The following is a 20416-nucleotide window of genomic DNA, read 5'->3' on the forward strand; positions in this document are numbered from 1 at the left end:
AACTTTCATACATACCACGAGTGGCTAATAAAACAGCATAACTAGTTGAATTTATGTGAAGCATTTAAATGATTGGGTCCAACTGGTTTACATGACTCAAAGAGAGCTCATAAAAACTGAGGGTTTGAAATATGAAGGGTGTGATAGTTCTGTACCTGCATCACACACACACACATATACACACACACACACATACACACATACACATACATATATATACACACATACACATACATATATATATACACATATACATATATATATATACATACATATATATACACATACATACATATATATACACATACATACATATATATACACATACATACATATATATACACATACATACATATATATACACATACATACATACATATACACATACATACATACATATACACATACATACATACATATAGATATATATATATATATATATATATATATATATATATATATATATATATATATATATATATATATATATATATATATATATATATATACACACACACACACACACACACACACACACACATATACACACACATAGATAGATAGATAGATAGATAGATAGATATAAATATAGATCTTTCTCTATACACACACACACACACACACACACACACACACACACACACACACACACATATGACGTAAATGCAACAATAACTACTTTTTTACTTCCAAAAAACTGCTGGCTTGTCCCCAGTTTCTTTTTCAGAAATACAGTATAATCCATGACTGTTTTCTTTATTTTTTAAACACTATGCAGTCATTCAGGAGGCAAGTAACAGCACTGCTATACATTTCATTAAAACCTGAACAGTGTAGATATTGTTTATAATTGTTGCTGTTTATGTTTTTAAAGCCTGAAACATCTCATTTTAGTGCCAAAGTACTTCAATATTTAAATTTATCAGCTTAATACCTATTACAGCACAGAAAACACATTTCCCGCATCAATATTTCTGCGATTTATTGCTGGCTTTGGACACTGTACAGCTGAATCTAAATGTATGGTTGGATAATTGGAAATAATTATCAGCATATTAAAGCACTGAGGTAAGTTAATAATATTATCATGACTTTTCTGAGTACAGACAGATGAAGTGCTGTTCGTAGCCGGGTGCTGTCGAGGTGAGCGGGGCCTGTGCAGGATTCCTCGGGGGAATCCTGACAGAGACAGAGCGCTCTTTGTGCAGGGGCGCCCCAGCCCCGGTGGCCTGAAATGGGCCAGGACCATCAGGGGACTCGCTTTCCACTAGGTCAGAAGTGTTCTGTCGACAGCTCATTGATCACAGCTCATCTTGTCATTTGATCGTCCTTCATGAAACGATGTGCAGACACACTCATATGCACACATGCATTCACACTTGAAAACATAATCAGGTACTCCAAAGCAGCTAGTAAAACAATATGGTCTTCCCCCTCGGTCAGAGAATGAAAAACAGAGAGTGTCCAGCGGTAGCTCTGCACGCAGGCTGAGGGCTGGAGTGCCGGCCTGTCACTGCAACAGTAAAACGTGAGGCCGAGAGCCTTGCCGGCTAGGTTAACGGGCTCCCAGGACTCATGAAAAGCGGACAAAAGGCCCAGTTCTGAGCCGACCGCACAAGTCGCTGCCCAGGGTTTCACTGGCCATGTCCTCCAAGCTCTCCTGTCGCTGTTAAACTAAGTGGACTTTTACGAGAGGGCAGTAATACATGCCTCTGTGAGCCGACAGCGTAACTATGAGCTATAACAATTAAACAGAGCACAGGGCAGCCTTCTTAACTGTATATGTTGCTCACTATAACACTATTCATATTTATAAAATCTTCCTGTGAGCAGTGACGCATTAGATTGGCCTTCATATTCAACATCATGCCACAGCAATGAATCATAACATGGTTATGAAGAGTTCTGCTCACAACTGCCTGAACAAACTTGAAACATGAAGCAGAAGCAGAGTGCAAAGACTGTGATGTAATATTTCACACAACTAAAAAGTAAATTTAGCAAAAACGGAGGGAAAAACTGTGTTGATATTTCACATACATTTATAAAATATGCCCCTGGCTCTACATCAGTCAGTTATTTACCTAATCCTGTGTCAGCAAGGCCTCTTCCAGGAATTCCTCCATATCAATGTTGTGGAGCAGTGAAGAAATAAAGTATAGCCTGAGTGTGATGAGGGTTCCAGGCTGCACTCCGGTCAGGTGGCTAAGCTGTTCTGTGCAAGTCAAATGGCCCGTGACTTACCACACAAGAAGGTATTCGAAGACTGATCATCTACTGCATGTGCAACAATATTTGCTTTATGGATGGCTAAAATGAATGAGGACTTTCCATGTTTCAACAGGCATGAGAGTCAAAAGACGAGTGCAGGGACCAAAGCTGGGTCAAAAGCTGTTACAATTAAATTTTACCATTTACTTAATTTAGTTCTGTGTCGGTAAGACTGCGAAAAAAAGAACTTAAGTACCTTTTAATCACTGTGTCTGCAATTGCAACTTTACACTGGATTATGAACCACAGTGTAATTCAGCTGTAATTCTTCATTCATCTCTCTCTATATCTAAATCTTGTGACCAGATTCGGTTTCACATCTTTTCCAGACTCACAGCCAGACAGCAGGCTACAGTGAGTGTGGTCATAGAGACAATTTGATACACACATCTAATTTGACTCTTTACCTTAAATAAAATGTGAAGAGAAACAGGAAACACTGGATTTGCTGTAAACTGTAAACATTCCAGATGTCTATCCAACCATACACCGTGCCTAACTGGGTCTATATTCTGTATATATAATGTTTTACAGCGTCGAACCTGTGGTCATGCTACCCACAGTGCAAAACAGACACTGCTGACGTGTTCATCCCTCCTGTCTGGGGAGGGGTGAGGGTGCCGGGGTAAGAGTACTGGGCTTTTGTCCGACCACATGTCTATTGTGGCTAAATCTTTCCCTTGGGGGCAATTAGGACCTTTTAGTTTGTTGTAAGAGGACCTAAGTATGAGTGGGTTGAGCCAGGAAAAACATTTTTGAGCTAAACCAAAAACAGAAGCGCATTGAGCTCCTCTGCACTCCTGGACTTCTGAGCATCTCTCTATTAAGAAACGTGCAGCCCTACACTGAACAGACAGGAACTGTGGCAGCTTTACAGGGGCAAGGAGGTGACAGAGGTGAGAGAGAGAGCTGTGGAGGGGGAGGCTACAACTCCACCCGAGGCCTACCCAAGAGGGCTAAGAGCTTAAGACCAACAATGTTGTTGGGTACGGACATGCTTCAAGAGAATCCAGAGTAAGGAAAGATCCATGTTTCACTTTAACTTTCATATGGTTGGATGGAAAACCGGGGAGAGGGAAGTGCAACGGGTAACGGTATGCAGTGAGATCTGTCGTAGCGTGCAGAAAGCAAACACATGTGTGTTGTTAAACACAACAGAAACGCAGAGCCAATGAAAAGACATTACAGTAACCAAAGGCAGCTACAGCGGAGGTGTTGGTCTACACATGTGAGAGATAAGAGGACTTGTAGGTATAAGTGTGTTTAATTGAAAGAGTCAGTGTTTGCACAGGGCTGAAAATGAAGGCACAAGTATGTTTGAGAGATGGAACAAGATAAGGGCTTAGAAAAGAAAGAAACAGAACACAAGAAGAAAGCAGGAAGGGTTAGATTCCATTCATGCGGGCACCTTATCTTCTTGCAGAAGAGATGTTTCCCAGGGCAGGCCTGAGTGGATCAGCAATGAACAGTGTTAGAACCACAGAGCAAAAGCCCATGAGTGATGAGGCAGGGTTAAGAGAACTGAACCCATTTAAGTCACCCAAATAAGGGCTGTACAAGTCAATGATGGATGCTGTGGAGTTCCTGAGGGAAAGAGCACTGGCAATGGGAACGGTGATGGGTGGGAGGGAGCCATGGTCCTGTGATCCCTACTTAATAAAAACAAATTGGTTTGATAAACGATACAGAGTTAATGCCTACAAAGAAATATGGGTACTAATTTTGAACAGTAACATCAGTTATTTCAACACAACAGCACTGTATGCCAATTTTAACAGCTCTTATTAAGATGCAAAAATATGTGGTAAAGTAAATCCGTTGGGCATCTTTCTTTGCCTTTAGACAACAATTCTGATGGCAAAAGAGCCAAACGGGACTGGCAAAAAAAAAAAAAAAAAAAAAAGATGCAAAAATATGGATCAATACTGCCACGGTTTTGTGCTTTTGCTTTGTTAAATCACAGATTTCAGACAATCTCTCGTTTAAAAAGCAAACAGTCACAAACAGGCTCATCGCAGCTGAAGCAGAAAGAGGGAGAATTTATCATCTGGAGCACTTTCAAAACACACAGCACTTGTTACTTCACTAAAAATGAAGCATTCAAGTGTTGGAAGGGATGACCGCATAACAAGCCAACATATCTCTTGAGAGGTTCCTGTGTACCATACGGTATTACGTGAGGATGCACTGTAATAAACATTATAGTGTGTTTAGACAGACCAGAAGCTTAGGATTCTTCCATTACCAATGTTTTCCCAGAAATTCGACTAGTGTGTTCTTTCACCTAAGTGCATGTGTGTGCATGCAACTGCATAAATAATTCTGTGCACATATGTGAGCCCTCAATAAAACATTTCATGGGCTCCCTCTCTGAATTGTTACAAGTGGTGCCATTATTTGACATAAGACTCTGGGCAGCAGGTTGAGGGTTATGGGGTGCAGCATACTGATGCTTAACAAGTACACTTAACCCTAGCTGGTCATTCAAAGCCGAAGAAAGGAAAGGCTGTTTCCCAGCAGCGACATGGCACAGGAGGGCAGCCAGGCCAGGGTAAGGAGAGGAGGGGACGGCATCACTAATGAACCTGTCTGCTTCGACGGCTCAATTACCGTACACGGGGAAAAGAAGACAGTGTTCAAATTAGAGTAGAAGGCAGGAACAGTAGTAGTACTGGATTTTAAAGCTCAGTGTATAGTAGCTGTCACTAAGCCAAATACAGTATTATCTGACTGAAGCATGCATGTTGACTTTTATTAGTATTCAAATCAACTTGTTATAATACTGTTATAGATATTTTTTTATCTGAATATTCTTCCAGCAGTAAACGGCCACTAAAGTAAGTATTACCACAGCCACTGTTCACCTTAAGTTAATCTAAGTGGAACCACTAAAAATATCTGAGTGGTGAAACACCACAATCTCCCCCTAAGACATCACAGAGACATAAATCTGTAGTGTTTTTATAAGCTCCTTGTTATGTCTGTACTTCTATTTTGGTTGTCACAAACATGCTGCCTCATTCAGCCCAACATCATGGGAACTATTCAAAAGCCATCTAAACTCTGCTCACCAAAGAATGCTGTGTTTTCATATGCTCACAACACTGTTAAAGTATTACAATTGGAGGAGGGAAGAGCCACAGTACTACAAAACAGTAGATGTTTTGCAAAATAGATTAAAAGAATATCTAGACTAACTTTGCCGAGCACCCTGGAAAATATAAAATAAAGAAAACGGACACCATGGGAGGGTTCGGGGATTCTTACTCTCGCAAAGTAATTGATTGCTCCTAGTGGGGCAATCTGTGTGGGATTGTGTTTTTCTTTTTTTCAGTGTGTAGGAACAGAAAAAACACACATGGACCATTCTCAGCATTAGAGCCATTAGAGGTAAAGTAACTGTGGGGGTGGTGGGTGTGGGGGGGCGTGGATGAGGAGCTTGACAGCGGGATGTACACTACTTAAGTATTACAGTACACACACTCACCAGCACATCCCAAACTCCAGCCTAAATACAGAGGCGCCCACTGTTAAAGCCGGGGCATTAGAAAACGCAACGGATGTGAAGACAAGAGAATCTGCTCTAGACAGGCGAATTAAACCGTGACCTATGATCTGCGTTGAGTAACATTAGCGAGTTTCCTGTGTGTAGGCACCGCTCTGTTGACCGTTCATCATTGCCTGGGAAGGTGGACAGTCACCATAACACACACACACAGTGACGCCTCGCTTTAAAATAACACAACGGCAGCCATGACTCCACATCTGTCACGGGGATGTTTAAAAGAGTCATCATTATTGGTCTTTATTTTGGAGATGCTGGGACGGCTGCAGGCTAATAGGAAAAGAGCCGTCTGGTTAATGTCCAGTCCCTCACCTTAACCGATTTGGGACAGGAGAGCAGAATCAGACTGTGGGATGGGTGAGGGGGGCAGATAAGCGGTAGCCTCGGTCTGCTGGCCCATATTAAATCATCATCAGTCACGCCCAGGAGTTCACAAACATCAGCATTCCCATCGCTCTCAAACTTCGCTCTCTTATCACACCAATCAGTTATCTGGTGCTCTAACAAACACGTCTGCTACCATCACATATGCACTCCTCCACACAAACACAGGCACTCAGATGAAAAATGCATCAGGGTAAAATACTCAAACAAAAACCTGTAATAACCTAATTTCATATGCAGCTTCTGAAATAAAAATCCTGCAAATAAAGTTCTTTCAAAGCAGTGTAATCATTCTTATAGTCTGTGTCTATGGTCTTTTTTGTGTGCATTTTATTTTTTGTTCGTGCAATACTTACTTTTGTTGCCTACCAAGGAGATAACTGGCTGAATATCAGATTCCTCGTTGGCCTTCTTGACCATGCTAAACCAATCCTCTAGATTCTCAAAGCTCTGGTAGTTGGTGATATCGTATACCAGTAGAACCCCCTGTATTGGACAAAGAGGAGGCAAACAGTGTTAATGCTAACAAACACCGATTTCAGAAGTTCACATTTATAACAGATGTATACTGATTATTTTCTACCAACAAGGATCATTCTGTAAAAGTAATTGATTGCTCCTAGTGGGGCGACCTGTGTGGGATTGTGTCAAATCTGTAAAATTTTACCTACCTACTCTCCAATACTGTACATATTTTCAGAAGCTCTTGAAGTATACAGGGGCTGGCTGAAATCGTGCCGTTTAAAGATGCAAATACTAATTATATTTTTTTTAAAAAGCCAAATAAATTTTTTTCACCACATTTTTTATAGTCAACACTGAGCAATAATATTGTAGGATATATCATAGTTTCAATACAAAGATGCTGCAACGCTTTATCTATTTTTTGAGGAGAACTTTGTAAAAAGTGTATTTTAGGTAAACTTTTAAGGGTCGGGGACATTTAACAAAAAATGTTGACTGATCAATATGTACTTAAAGGGGCTGTGATTTTGAAAATAATCTTAATTCTGCGTGGCATTTTAATGTTAATATATGATAAGTAGCTGGACCGAGAAAAAAATAATAATCAGCTGCTTCTGAGGGAATCAAGTGGGAGGCAGTTACTCATTTTTGACCCACATAGTCACATTCATGAATATAATTGAGCCAGGAAGGCAACAGTAGGTGGCACTGCTCCACTTCTTAGAGTAGGGGTCACACTCATTCACTCAAACATAACTTTAGTACTATCATGAAACTAAAACGAAGCTGAGGATCTTTTTTTATTATGAAAATAGTGATTTGCACATAAATTACTCCCAGTTGTGTAAGCATACTGCAGATTCACTGCAGGATGGAGGTCAGGTTTGGTTATCTGCTGTCTGAGCTAATGAATGAAGGTTGTCTGCTTCGAGACATTTTTTCTCCTCCCTCCATAATCCTAAACGCTCGCTGCACGACAGAAACAGTCATGCAACGATACAAGAGCCGTGTTTGGTTAAACACTCAGGCCAGAAGGAGCTGTTTACATGAACACATAAATTAATCAAAAAGCAAACAGATACAAGAGGTGCTTGCACAGTGCAAGACAAATAATAATCGCATGAGTCAACTATCTCTAACTACACAAGGCTTCGCCTTTTCAAAAGGGTCTAGAAATGAACATGAGCCAGAGTAAATGTCTCTACGTTTACTGCATGATGCAACATGACTGGAGGGGTGTCTGTTGCTTTTTGTCCAACGGACACGCACTGTCACAACACGCATGGTCGGCGACGACAGCTTACCCCTCTTGACAATTACAGCGAGCCTCTCTGAACAGCCATGATTGATTACAGGATGCACAGTGCCGAACAAAAGGTGTGAAACTTCTACACTTCCCTAATGACAAACTCCCAAAGCAGAGTGCCGTAATGGGGCGGTGTGATGCACCAGATTTTTCTCACGAAGGAAGAACACAGAGATAATATTAGAGCAAACATCAAGAGAAAAAATTGACTTTAATTAAGCCAAATAGATTTCTGAAATGAACAAGAATGCTCAACCGTTTATCCAGGTTCTAAGGATAAACATTACAAAAATGTATTCTCGTACTGCTGCATGTTTTTAGAGCTTCAGTACTGGTTTTAGGATTAGGCTTTTCAAACAAGATATGATCTAAAGGTGAACGAGTGTGTCATCTGCTGTAAAACAACACAGCTACCTGCGGGCACTTAAGTTGCGGCGTATAAACTGGTAAGCACCGACACAAACTGTTGTGTTTGTACAAAGCTCGGCTGTCATGTTAATCAACAGCATGTAAAATTTTCCAGTGAACAAGCATTAAATAAAAGGTGAGAGTCAACAGATCATTTAGTCATGTCAGCTTTTGTGCATATGAGGCAAATATTATCAAAACACTGGAAGTTACTTAGCCTACAAAATAAGTCAGATTACTTGCATTTGTCATATAATTGCAAATCCTTTGTGGTTACAACTATACTTATTGCTCACAGTGTTGACCTACAGTATTATCAACATTTTTCAGTTTAACCACCCAAGTCTGGCAGCTCTGTGAAAACTAGAGATATAGGGATTTTTTTAAAGCTCCACTGACCTGCTGCACTTCACTATGAATCCAAATGACAGTTTATTATGATTTCCCTCCACAGGGAGGGAGTGGCAGGCTTTGAATGACTGCTGAGACTGTAATAATAAGCATGCACAGAGTCACCAATACACGGATATTACCAAACTGGAAACTAATTCTTCCTGTGCTTCCCATGACTTTATTCTCCAATGTGACAAATCATGTATTAACATTTGGTTTGCAGATTTACAAATTTCTTTCCTTCCTGAGTTTTTTTCTCTTCATGTTAGAGGGCTTAAGTTCCCAGAGAGGAAGTGGCAGCATAAATAGAGATGTCTACATGTTTGTTATATAGAATAAAAAGCTGGTTCTCTGTGCGCCCTTACATGAGCTCCATATACGTATTTATCCAGCATTTTCCCTCCTAATGTTTGGCCTCCTATGTCCCACACCTGCAGGGTGACGTTCAAATTGCCTGTGGTAAAGAGAAAAAACATAAAAACTCCAATATTAGAAAAAACTGACATTTAAATGACAAAAAATACAAAGGTCTACTCTGTAAGGGAGGCAAAGAGGCTTTTAGAGTTTACATTCGCACTTTCATTTCCTAAAATGCATTTATCTGCTAACCAGTTAAAAAACACAAATAAAAAAAATGATAAGGCCAATTTGCGGGTTTCTACTCCAGATGTTGTATTTCCTTTTAACTTGTTTGTTTTAACAAAGCTCAAGATCCTGTGGAAATGATAAGTAAGCTGTAATTGGAGCCTGTATTTTTGGGTGAGCGATTTCCATAATAAAAGTCAACATTGTTGATTTACATAATGGAAACAATAAATCAGGAATTAATCTTTCATGCTTAGCGCTCTTGAACTGGCAGATCACCTACACCTCACATCCAAGAATATCCAGCCCAGAGATTGAGGGGAGATGAAATAGGTACGCTTACCCTCTAATTTAAACATTCTTAATACACTGGCAGTAAAAAAAAAGACTTCTTATTAGTCTAGGAAGAGCTGTTTGCATTGTGCCATAACCTGCCAAGTAAGGAAAGTGAAGAGAATTATGTGCTGTTAAGAAAAATAGCAATAATTAAACAGAAAATAAGAGGAAAAGAAGACTGTTGTCCTTATGCCTGTGGAAAGAGAAAGGAGGAGTGGATGAGAGGGGGAGAGAGAAAGACGGGCACAAAAACCAAATCCAAATAAATATTTTCTTCCTCTGGAAAATGAAAGGGGTGGTTGAAAAAAAAAGTCAAAAAAAGAGGAGGAGGGAGGACCAGACAGTGAGGAGTTTATGTTGGTGTGATGAAGGCCCAGGAGCAATGGGGAGCTGAGCATACACAGTGGACACGGCTGGACACGGCTGGACGACTCAAACCCTTCACAGGTCCCCTTTTTAAGGTGCGGGAAGGAAACGCTGAGGGTTACAGTCACTTGATCTAGACTATACAGTGTCAATGTAAAGCTACATTGAGAAGTGTGATGAATAATGGCTCCCTGGTGTCTTAAAGACCCATCCCCACCCATCCACTGTGCTCAGACGCTAGCTTTATTTGTGTTTCAAAGATTCATGCTGACTTTGCAGGGCTGACATTTTTCACCTCGCACTTTGGAAAAAGTGAAAACTGCAGACAAGCCTTAAAAACTGATAACAAGGTAAGAAAAACCAGTGTCTTGAAGGTGGCGCAGGATAAAAGCTTCTGAAGGCTGAACTCTGACAGGATTTATCAAGTAAATTTCACCTCTACTCAATCCCCTTCACCGCCTGTACCTCACTGGTTTGGCAGGGACATCTGGAAGAGGTATTGTTATAAAAAGCACACACAGAGGAGGCTGTTGTGTGCCAGTCGGCCTCGCCTCACCTCTCCCCACATTGGAAAATGTACATTAAGTTTGACAAGCTGGGCCTTCATGGTGAGAGGGGCCAACGCTGGCTATAGGCTACTCTCCCCCCTGCTGCAAAAGACCCTTACAGCCCCATAGAGACCCAGAGAACCACACAACCTCTCCAATACAAGGCAAGGTGGGGGTCCTAACAAAGTTTGGGACCACCCAGCTTGTACAGCCACCCTCCTCTTCATCAGCTCATCAACACCCAATTCCCCAGAAAATGGGCCATTTAACAAGTCCGCTGTTGAACCCAGTGTTGTTGCTGCCCCAGTGATACAGACATATGTACACTATATTCAAACAAAGCTTCGAATTTAACGCTAAAAAGATCTGTGATTATTTCAGGAACAAAACTTACTGGAAAGAGAAGTCACACGATCAATAGCGTTTGTTCGAGCTCATATTAAGGAGCCGAGCCCAGCCTATGCTTATGGTTGGTTCTTTTCATCCCGACTCCACCACAGCATTTTTGGGGGTTTAGTTCTCCTAAGTCTCATAAGCTGAAACTGACACAAAGTCAAAATAGAATCCTTCAGCCAAGTCACAAATCAGCATAACTTTTACTTTTAGCACTTAATTTGCCCTCGCTTAATGTTGTTTTATTAGTAATGAAAGAATGGAGCCACTTTGCAAATTTCTGGAGCTTAGGCTTTGGCAGGGCTCAAGAAATGCCATTTAAAATGCTGAAAATCCCCATTTCACATGGTAGGAAGTAAAAACGGAGTGCTTTCGTCTAAATATAGCATTCGTCAATAAACATTTATTTTACAGATCTAAAGGGGAAACAAAGTGTGGCTTTATTTCTGCGCGCTCAACCTAAACAAATAGGAACATCAATGTTTTATGTAGTGCAGGACAAAGATCAGTTGATCTTGGGGGATCAGCGTTATGGATATAAAATGTTAATGTATTTACTCTGTACCGTGCCCACAGAATTATGAGCAAGGCTTGCCCGTTTGGACATAACCTGTCCATTGGCCTTGTGAAACCCCCCAACCCAACTCAAAAAGAAGAGAGGGAGTGTGTGCTGTTTGCTCTGGAGAGAAGACCTTTCAAAGTGAATAAGCCTGAGAAATGACAGACACTCTACAATGAGGAGCTCCCAGAAAAGACACATTCAGCTTCTGAGTTTACCTGAAGTTGTCTGGAAATGGCAGAACAGGAAAACAGAAATAAAAGCGACGGCGAACAACAAGCCTATTTGTCGAACCTTCATTAACTTTTCTATTAATACTCTACTCACCCCTCATAATTTTAAGTAAACACAAGATCTAAAATCTTAAGGCAGATATTAGGGGTGGGGGAACAAATCGATACTGTGTAGTATCGTGATATTTTGTTTGCTAATGATGTATCGATACAGGGACAGCAGAAATCGATATTTTGTTACAAAAAAGGTTTTTGTGCTCTGACTTCAGAGCATGTTGATCCTTTTTCTGAGCAACAATCCTGACATTCCTTCACTGTCCAAATGTGTTTAACTCTTTTTTGGCAGCAATAAACATGAGTGTTTACTTATTTTAATTTAAGACATGTTTTATTTTAATTAAGTTTAAAACTTTTTTATTTTATGTAAAATTATGTTTTGTTTTAATTTACTTTCAAATTCTTCAGTTGCTGAATGGGCTGCATAGTTTTCATAAATTGCATAGTTCAGAATAGCTATAATTGTACCAGATGCATTCAGTTAAGTTGGACTAGACTGTAATACAAACCGTTCAGTTTGTCAACAATAAAACTGAAATGAGAGAAAGACTGAGTGCGAGACTTTGATATTAGATAAAATGAATATTGATAAAGTTTACCTTTATGTATGTAGAATCTGAATATCGCAAAATATTTAAAAAAAATTGCAATAATATCATATCGTGGGATGTATGGTGATTCCCACCTCTAGCAGATATACAGAATTCAAACAGCCTCTCACAGTTAACACAGTCTGTTGTGTTTTAAGCATTCGCTGTGCATTATCATCAGTCATCATCATTATCATTATCATCATCATCACACTCGTGCAACACACACGTCTCCGAACGATTACAAAGGTGTCTCACCTGGAAGGCTAATTCTCTTCAGAAAGAAATCCAGACCAATGGTTTGTTTGTACTGCTTCCCAAAGGCCTCTTGTGCAAATCTGGTGGCGAGTGATGTCTGAAACAAAAAGACAAAAGGAGAGAGGTGGAGAATGAGTGCCAAACAACTTTCCAGCTATCAGCGAGACTTTAATATACGTCTTTCAAAACAGTTAAAAAGAAAATGCTTTAAGGATTCAGGGACAAACCGTCATTGGGTGCATATTATGTGTCTCATATATTTACACATACACATTCAAATCGCAACATAGACCAAGAAAAATGCAAGACGCTGCAAAATTCCTTCCAGAGAAAATATACGGTATATTACATTAAAGAACTTCTTGAAAAAAGCAACATGTCATTGGAGAGCAGCAGAAGAAAAACTTTGATTTCATTCACACCAACCGAAAGCCAAAATAAGCTTTTCACAATATTTTATTTTCTAAAATGTCTAAAAATACAAGGGTATAATTTATCATATAACAACACTTCTGTGTGATTTTTTTTTTTTACCAGAATAGCATGGAGCCACAATGAGCATTTCTTTGGAAGCGAAACCTTGAAACTTGTGATCATTCACATCCATTTTAAGCTCCCACAAATACTCTGTGATTGACTAGACGGGTCTGATGTAAATGCCTGCCTCCTCTGCTGGATGTGACAGTGAAAATCAATGCGAATTACCAAAACAGGTGTCAGAGTATGTGTCATGTCTCCGGACTGCAGACCTAATAATTGCCACAAATTATAAAACCTCCATCACTGTCACTGTTGTGTTTTGGGGGGGGGGGAATTCATGGGAATTCATAGAGCAGGCCTGACATGCCAAGTTTAATTCATTTTGATGGATGAGGATAGGGGGAAAAATGAGGTGCTGAACATCTATTAGCTATCTTTAGAGCAGTGTGCTTGCATAAACACAACGGAGAAGTGAAGCAGTGGGATTCCCTGAGTGTTCATGTGGCAGAAAATGCATTTTAATGTGGTGCTTGACAATCACTGAGGGTTAGAGGACTTAAAACTAAATTCTCTTTCAATCCATTAAGCTTTCACTTGAGCCCGTGCCCTTATCTACCTCCATTCATGCTCAGCAGCTTTAGGTACAGTCAGATAATGCTTCAAATAACACAGGCTTTTGCCCCTATTTCTCCAGGGTAGGTGCCATTTCAGACACCCCTTATCAAGGTTTACAAAGAATTTCTTAAAGTAAATAGTTTTTGTTTTCTTGTGAATGCCACTATAAGTAAACCTAATCTTTTAATTAACCCTGTTGATTGAGTAATTCTAACCTTTGCCAAAGGCGCTTTTGATTCACACTTCCTTCGGGGTGCAGAATAAGGTTTTATCCCCTAATTCTCTAAAGGTTCAAGACCTGCAGACTTTTTTAATCTCAGCCTGTGAAGTGTGTCACAGACTCAAGAGTGACTGAAAAATTACTAGAGTTGACTGACGCAACAAGGAGAAAATCGGTCATTTAAGTAGCCCAAACAATCACTGACAACACAGGCATAACAAGCTCGGACAGCAAAAATTTATTCCACATGCTCGTGTTGGCCTCGTTGGCCATTTGTCTTGGCATTTCAGTAGCTTGGCTCACTTCCCTCTGCGTAGTCCTTTTTTTTCCACCGTACAATTGGAGCTAACCAGCGAATGTAAAAGCTGGCGTAATCCTGACACTCAAACAGAGAACAGTACAGGGTCAACAGTGATACCAATGCCGGGAAATGGGGGGAAGTTCTACTGAAACAAGAAACAGGGAGGGAGGGGGAAAAAAATATGGCAAGCAATGTGATGCAATTCAAAAGAGGGAGCATGGTATCAAACTGCCTCCTTATTTTCCCTAAACAGTTAAAACCAATATAAATGTTGGTGTTGTATAATATCCATTAATGTACAGGGCCTGTGCCTAAAGCTCCTTTTTAGCCTATGGGTCAGAGAACAGCAAATATTTAGGAAAAACCGAGTGGCTTATAACTCAGGTTGAAAAATGGACCTGTGTGTAAGTCAGACCCAGCACCTTAAGAGCCTGGCTAAATGTGAGACTCCATATTTTAAAAACATCTCGCTCAGGTGGACAAGCCTCCCCACATCTCGCTGTACTTCTGAATGGACAACCAACCACAAGCAAAAATATCGCTGAAAATGCTGTCCAAGAAAAACGGATCCGATTGCAATTTGCTGAGCAAATTGACATTAATAAGGGGGGAAACGGCATTCAAGATGTCAGTCAGCGGTGCCTACTCAAAAACGGGGGGCAGGGCTCCTGTTTTCTGCCCAAAACAGACAAGCAGGTAAGTCATTCAGACAGTGACGAGCTGACACCTGGCAGCAGCGTGAGGAGGGTTATTAATGTAGCGTATCTACTGGGAACTGAGTTGAGTTGTGTGTTCTCTGCACACACACCCCAAAAGAAAAAAAATGTCGACTTTCCAGAATGAGAACATTCATTTTTCTCATTGGGTCTCACCATTACTGCTACATTCATTTTCTTTCTCCCAGAGGACCAAGAAATCAGTTTTGAAAGGGGATGTGTAGCCGACAGGCACTTGACATCCCTGCATTACATTCATGTTCACTCTGGGATTCGAGATGCGGTGAAGAAGAAGACGACGAAACATAGCCGAATTGTCATGACAACCTCCATGCACTGCTGCAAATGATTGTTTGGTGTAACTAGGAAAAAATCCACTGTTGTTGATGTAAGTTAGGCCTTTTTATTCCAAGTCTTTTTAAGTGACTTTAATGAATATGATTCAGTCCAGTGCCTTTGAAAGGGGACAGGAACTAACTAGCTTGTGTAGGTTTAGCAATGCAACAACTATATTACAAGTCTTCATATGTGTTTTTCTTCCCACTGTTATTTTATTCTATCAACTGAGAAAACAGCAACATTTCTCAAAAGGGCTTCCAGGCATAATTTTCTTAAATAGGGCCTCTCTCTGGAGCCAAATGAGAGTCCTTGGCCAGAAGAGAAAAGGCATACTGATGGAAAACAACCAGCAGCTGCAAAAGCCAGGCAAAGCAAATTGCAGTCTTTATCAACTATTATACCCTCTATGTTCCTACACAGTGCCGAGTTTTAGACGCGAGAACAACAGCAGTTTAATATAAAGGGACTTGGAGAATTCATCATCATGCTTTGATTATTATTCAGAAAAATGAAAATATGCATTTCACTGAAACAAGGTGGTCAGAAAAAGATTTTTTAAGCATAAATGATATGTTTTGTTGAAATATTTTAATTTGGAACAAGCTTTTTCATTTAACGCCTATATTTGTGTTTATCATACCTGTAATGTTTATGTTATCTCTCGCAAGTTTTAAAACATTTTAATGTAATAAACTATAGTTTCCAATCATTTTTATGCAATAAGTTAAGGATTGTCCTCCAGTTTCTGTTGAAGTAAATTTTATTTTAGTATGACTATGAAAAGTTATAGAATAAGCAGACTGATAAAATTCTGGCAGGAAAGATTTTTACAAATAAAAATACTTTAACAGGACACGTGAAGTCCCAGAGTCTACACATCATACTGATAAACAGCTCTGGATGAAAACAGAATTTAAAACAAAATCCTTTAAATGCAGGTACTGTATTATGTGGCTCAAGTATAACGATAAAAAATAACCAACGTGATATTTTAACTTTTTTTTTCAAGCACACACGCACAAAAAAGTAACAACATAACAGACCAACACATTATCATCTAGAAGCCTTCATCAGGGTCTGACATAGACATAATCCTCCTGAACTGAAATACAAGCTGTGGGTGGCAATTAGACTGTGGATAAATGCATAAACAAATATTTTTTCATGGCATAAATTCAATCTCAGCGCTACATTACAGGACCAAACCACAGGCACATGTCCTAAAACTATGTTCAGCAGCACATGCAACATGGATTAAGGGCTGGGTAGACTTAATAGGTTTAGAACAACAGATTGCTTCTGGTTTAAGTCCATCAGCTATCTTTGAGATAGAATCAAAACTACAGTCCATGAACTCTGTAAAAACAGACCCCTGGATTTTCTTATTGGGCAAAAAGAAACATTGATAAACTCCTTTTTTTTTTAAGTTGGAACACCAGTGAATAACTTTTGGAGGAAATTTGTGTATTTGCATTAAGATAAAGATTATCTTCTTACATCCAGAAAAACCCGGTTTAGATTTCTCAAACTTTTACAGGATTTAGTTCATGCTGCTGTTTATTGTACCCCTATGTCCGTTCTGTGGTAATTAGGTTTTATCCTTATTTCCTCATAGTAAATATAAAATGTAAACGCACAGTTCCCCAGTGTTGTAGGGCTCACTCATGTGCCAAGCTTTTAAACAGGCATAATGACAGTCATTAAATCGTCACATCACTGATTTTCAGTAGATTATTTGTACTGAAATAGGTTGTTCAACAGCCGCTAACAACGCTGCACTTTCATTAATGTTATGCAAAGATTTACCGTAAGTATAGGAAAACTCTGACAACAAAAGGAGTACAGTGCAAAGCTTGTTGCTCACTTGTAACATCTTCATTCTATTATCCTCTCCCTGCAAACGAGAGTACTGTGCAGAAGTCTCGAGCCATCCTTTATTTCTTTATATTTTTCTTCCAAACAGCATGACTTTATTGTATTTATTAAAGGGGTTTTGAGCAGTAGTTCTCCTGGCTTGCTGAAAGGATTTCCAAGTTTTTCTTTGGACACTAGCTGCTTTTTCCATCTATTTTCAGTCCAATCCTCCTACCTTAGATTTTTCATTGTTAAGCCACTGACTTTATAATTTAAAAATAAAAAGGGATCTAACTCAGGGAAGAACCAGTGTTATATTATATACCCTTGGGCATTTTTTACTAGCAGCATCTCACAATGCTGCTAGTAAAAACTATTTTTCACAATGTTTCCATTTCTTTAGTTGAATCTGTAAAAAGCCATTCTTAAGGAAGGGAAACAGGGAGAAATGCTGCTATCCTAAATATACAAGAACCGCATTGAAAATCATGCATTAAGTATTATGAAGTGATGACTCCAAATTTTAAATGTTTGTAGGCACGTACTGAGGTCAGCAGAGAGGCACAACACTGACTGCAGTCATCTGAAAAACACAGTGGAAGCTCTTTTATGGTTTGGGGCTGCACTGCTGCCAACAAGTGTTGGGGATCTTGTCAAAATTGATAAAATTACGATTGCAGAAAAGTACAAGTATCAGATTTTATCCACTATGCCACTATGCAATACCATCTGGAAAGCATCTCAGTGGCAGCGGCTTTATTTTCAAGCATGACAATAATCCTAAACACACTGCCAATGCTGTGCATAGTGTAGCATCTTAGGAGCGACTGCACGGGATATTCCAGCATGCTCCATGACATTGTGTTAGTTGAAATGAAATTAGGGAGCTTTAACATATCTGTTATGGTTACATATCTGTTCTAGCTGTGTTACTGGTTTACAATGTAGGAGTGAAGTGACGTCGAGGATTAGTTACCCCCTGTAAACACAAAGTCACGGGTGGGATTAAATACTAAACAAACTATCATTCTCCTGTAGCTGTGTGGTTTGTGGAGCACAAGGGCTGACAATTTATTCACACGCTTTAATTGAATTTAAAGTGCTGCTCAAAAATAGTCAAAAAAGGCAAAAAAAGCTTCCAACCATACAGCTGAAACTACAGCCTTAATATACCAATATATTGAATAAAACAAAATACATCCTGTGGCTGTGTGGGTGGAAGACTGGGTCGTCCACCAAGCAGAAATTCGGTGGATTGATCCATGACTCCTCTAGTCTGCATGCCAAAGTATTCATGGGTGAGACACTAAAGCCCAAGTTACCCCCACCCCACGGAACCACTGGAGTGTGTGAATGTTAGAAAGCGCTTGGACATGAATAAATGTGGTGTATGAATTGCTCAGAGGTTGGGGCAGTTCAGTAGAAAGTCACCGTACTAGTCCAGTTGCCATTTTCCTGATCCACAAGCCTAAACGTAGCAACTCAATGGCTGAGGGGGAAATTTGATTTTTATTAGTCACTGTAATTTACTTGTACTTTACAGATTAGCCGTATGGTATGAAATTGGTTAAATATGAAAATGTAAAAATGACAAATAAAAATCCGAAAGATAAATTATACCCTTTGAACATCATCTGAAGTTGACTGTCTTTAGCGTCAGCTTTCGTTTTGTGTGTCCTTGGCTAGCCTGTTAGCCCTACAGGTGCTGAATAACAGCTAGAAGTGGGCTAAAATTTATTGAGAACCTAAAGTGACACGTGGACTGAGGCGTTTATTTGACCGTGTAAACGTCAGCTTTAATCATAATCGCCCCGGGTTACGTTGATGTTGTTGTGATTTACCTCTGTCGTTGTTGTTAGCTAATTAGCAGCCGTGGCTACAGTAGCGTCGGTCGCCATGGTTACTGCGTGGACAGCACAGTGTCAGCAGAAAGTGACTGAGTAGGCAAAAATGGTGTGCAGTGTGGACAAGTTACATTTTCTCGAGCATTACCTCTTAATTAACGTTGAGTAGGTGTCCGTTTTTGTGTTTGTGTCTGTGTGGTGGTCTCACCTTCCCACTCGCTCCGTCTCCCACAACTACGATTTTTAGCTGCTTGTCCTGGCTCTCCTCCTCGGAGTCCGACATGGCGCTACAAAATAATTTTTAAAAGCACTTAGTGCTTGAAACCGAAACGGTAGAAACGAATCAAGGGTGGATGTATGGAGCTGTCACGCTAATAATCACAAACGGATTAGACGAGAGCTGAGTGGGCACGCAGACGCCATTTTGACTCCACTAAGAAGACTTGACTGGCTGCAGCAGCTCTCAATACGATCCACTCCACGCGCCGCTGACTCCACTTGCACCGATTTTTCCAGTTAAAGCGAGAGTACCGGACAGTCCTCGGGATTTGGCATTTCAGTCTTTAAATATCCTCTTTACCGCCATGAAGCCCTTCTCTGCAGGAGAAAGACCCGAACCGGAAACCGATTCACCGGCGTGTGTGTGTGTGTGTGTGGTGGAGTCCTGTGTGTGACGCGTTGCCGTTGCCGTGGTAACACGGGGTTAAAGTGCAGGTGTAAAACATGACAAATGTAACAAAGTGCATCTGAAGTGCACTTTTACTGAAGTGATACAGTATAAACAAAAAAAACCAAATAATTTTTAATTTTATACTGTTGTGTCGGTGCTTCACATTTTTTATCTGTTGATGCGGATTTTAGATCAACCACTGTGACTCAAATCAAAGAAAATGTTTGTTTTAGGTCACATTGAAACTGTCTTGTCTGTGACTTGTTTTTTCTTTTTGTTGTTGTTGTTTTTATTTTCTTTCTGTGATGAGACAGTGGTGATGGAGTTCAAGCGAGACTTTGCCATTGTCACAAGAACTGTGTGTGTCTCCATATGATACCATTTCAGAAAGTGTGGGGAACACGTGCAAATGCCACGCATGCAAGGTTTTGTAAAATTGCTTTGAGTGCACAGACTAGTTACTATAAGTATAGTTTTTTGTGTGTGTCTAAGAGAAAGAGACATGAAACAGAAGTGAGGTCAGTGTTTAATGGCTGTAATGATTATACATGGGATAATGAATTCCCAACAGTTCCAGAATGTTATAATGTTATGTTATAACAAAAACCCCTATGATGATTGCGGGGAAAACAAATCAAAGGTCCAGTTTACTCTGCCCTG

The 20416-nt window shown here is 40.0% G+C and overlaps 1 protein-coding gene across 2 annotated transcripts in view; it reads right to left on the reverse strand.

The window, feature by feature from the left end:
• Window positions 1-19767, reverse strand: part of rab28 (RAB28, member RAS oncogene family) — a 35551-nt gene extending 15784 nt beyond the window's left edge. For both annotated transcript variants that reach the window (XM_085245288.1, XM_085245276.1), the window contains exons 1-4: window positions 19295-19767; window positions 12718-12814; window positions 9158-9246; window positions 6577-6706 (exon numbers count right to left, since the gene is read on the reverse strand). In XM_085245288.1, the coding sequence (XP_085101414.1) occupies window positions 6577-6706; window positions 9158-9246; window positions 12718-12814; window positions 19295-19369 (391 nt within the window). In that variant the 5' untranslated portion in view covers window positions 19370-19767. The remainder of the gene's footprint in view (window positions 1-6576; window positions 6707-9157; window positions 9247-12717; window positions 12815-19294) is intronic.
• Window positions 19768-20416: the final 649 nt, after the last annotated feature.

Source organism: Mchenga conophoros, linkage group LG2 (assembly GCF_057382185.1).
Source record: "Mchenga conophoros isolate Kocher_MC1m ecotype Shallow Benthic linkage group LG2, M_conophoros_male_GT1.1, whole genome shotgun sequence".
Taxonomy (NCBI): domain Eukaryota; kingdom Metazoa; phylum Chordata; class Actinopteri; order Cichliformes; family Cichlidae; genus Mchenga; species Mchenga conophoros.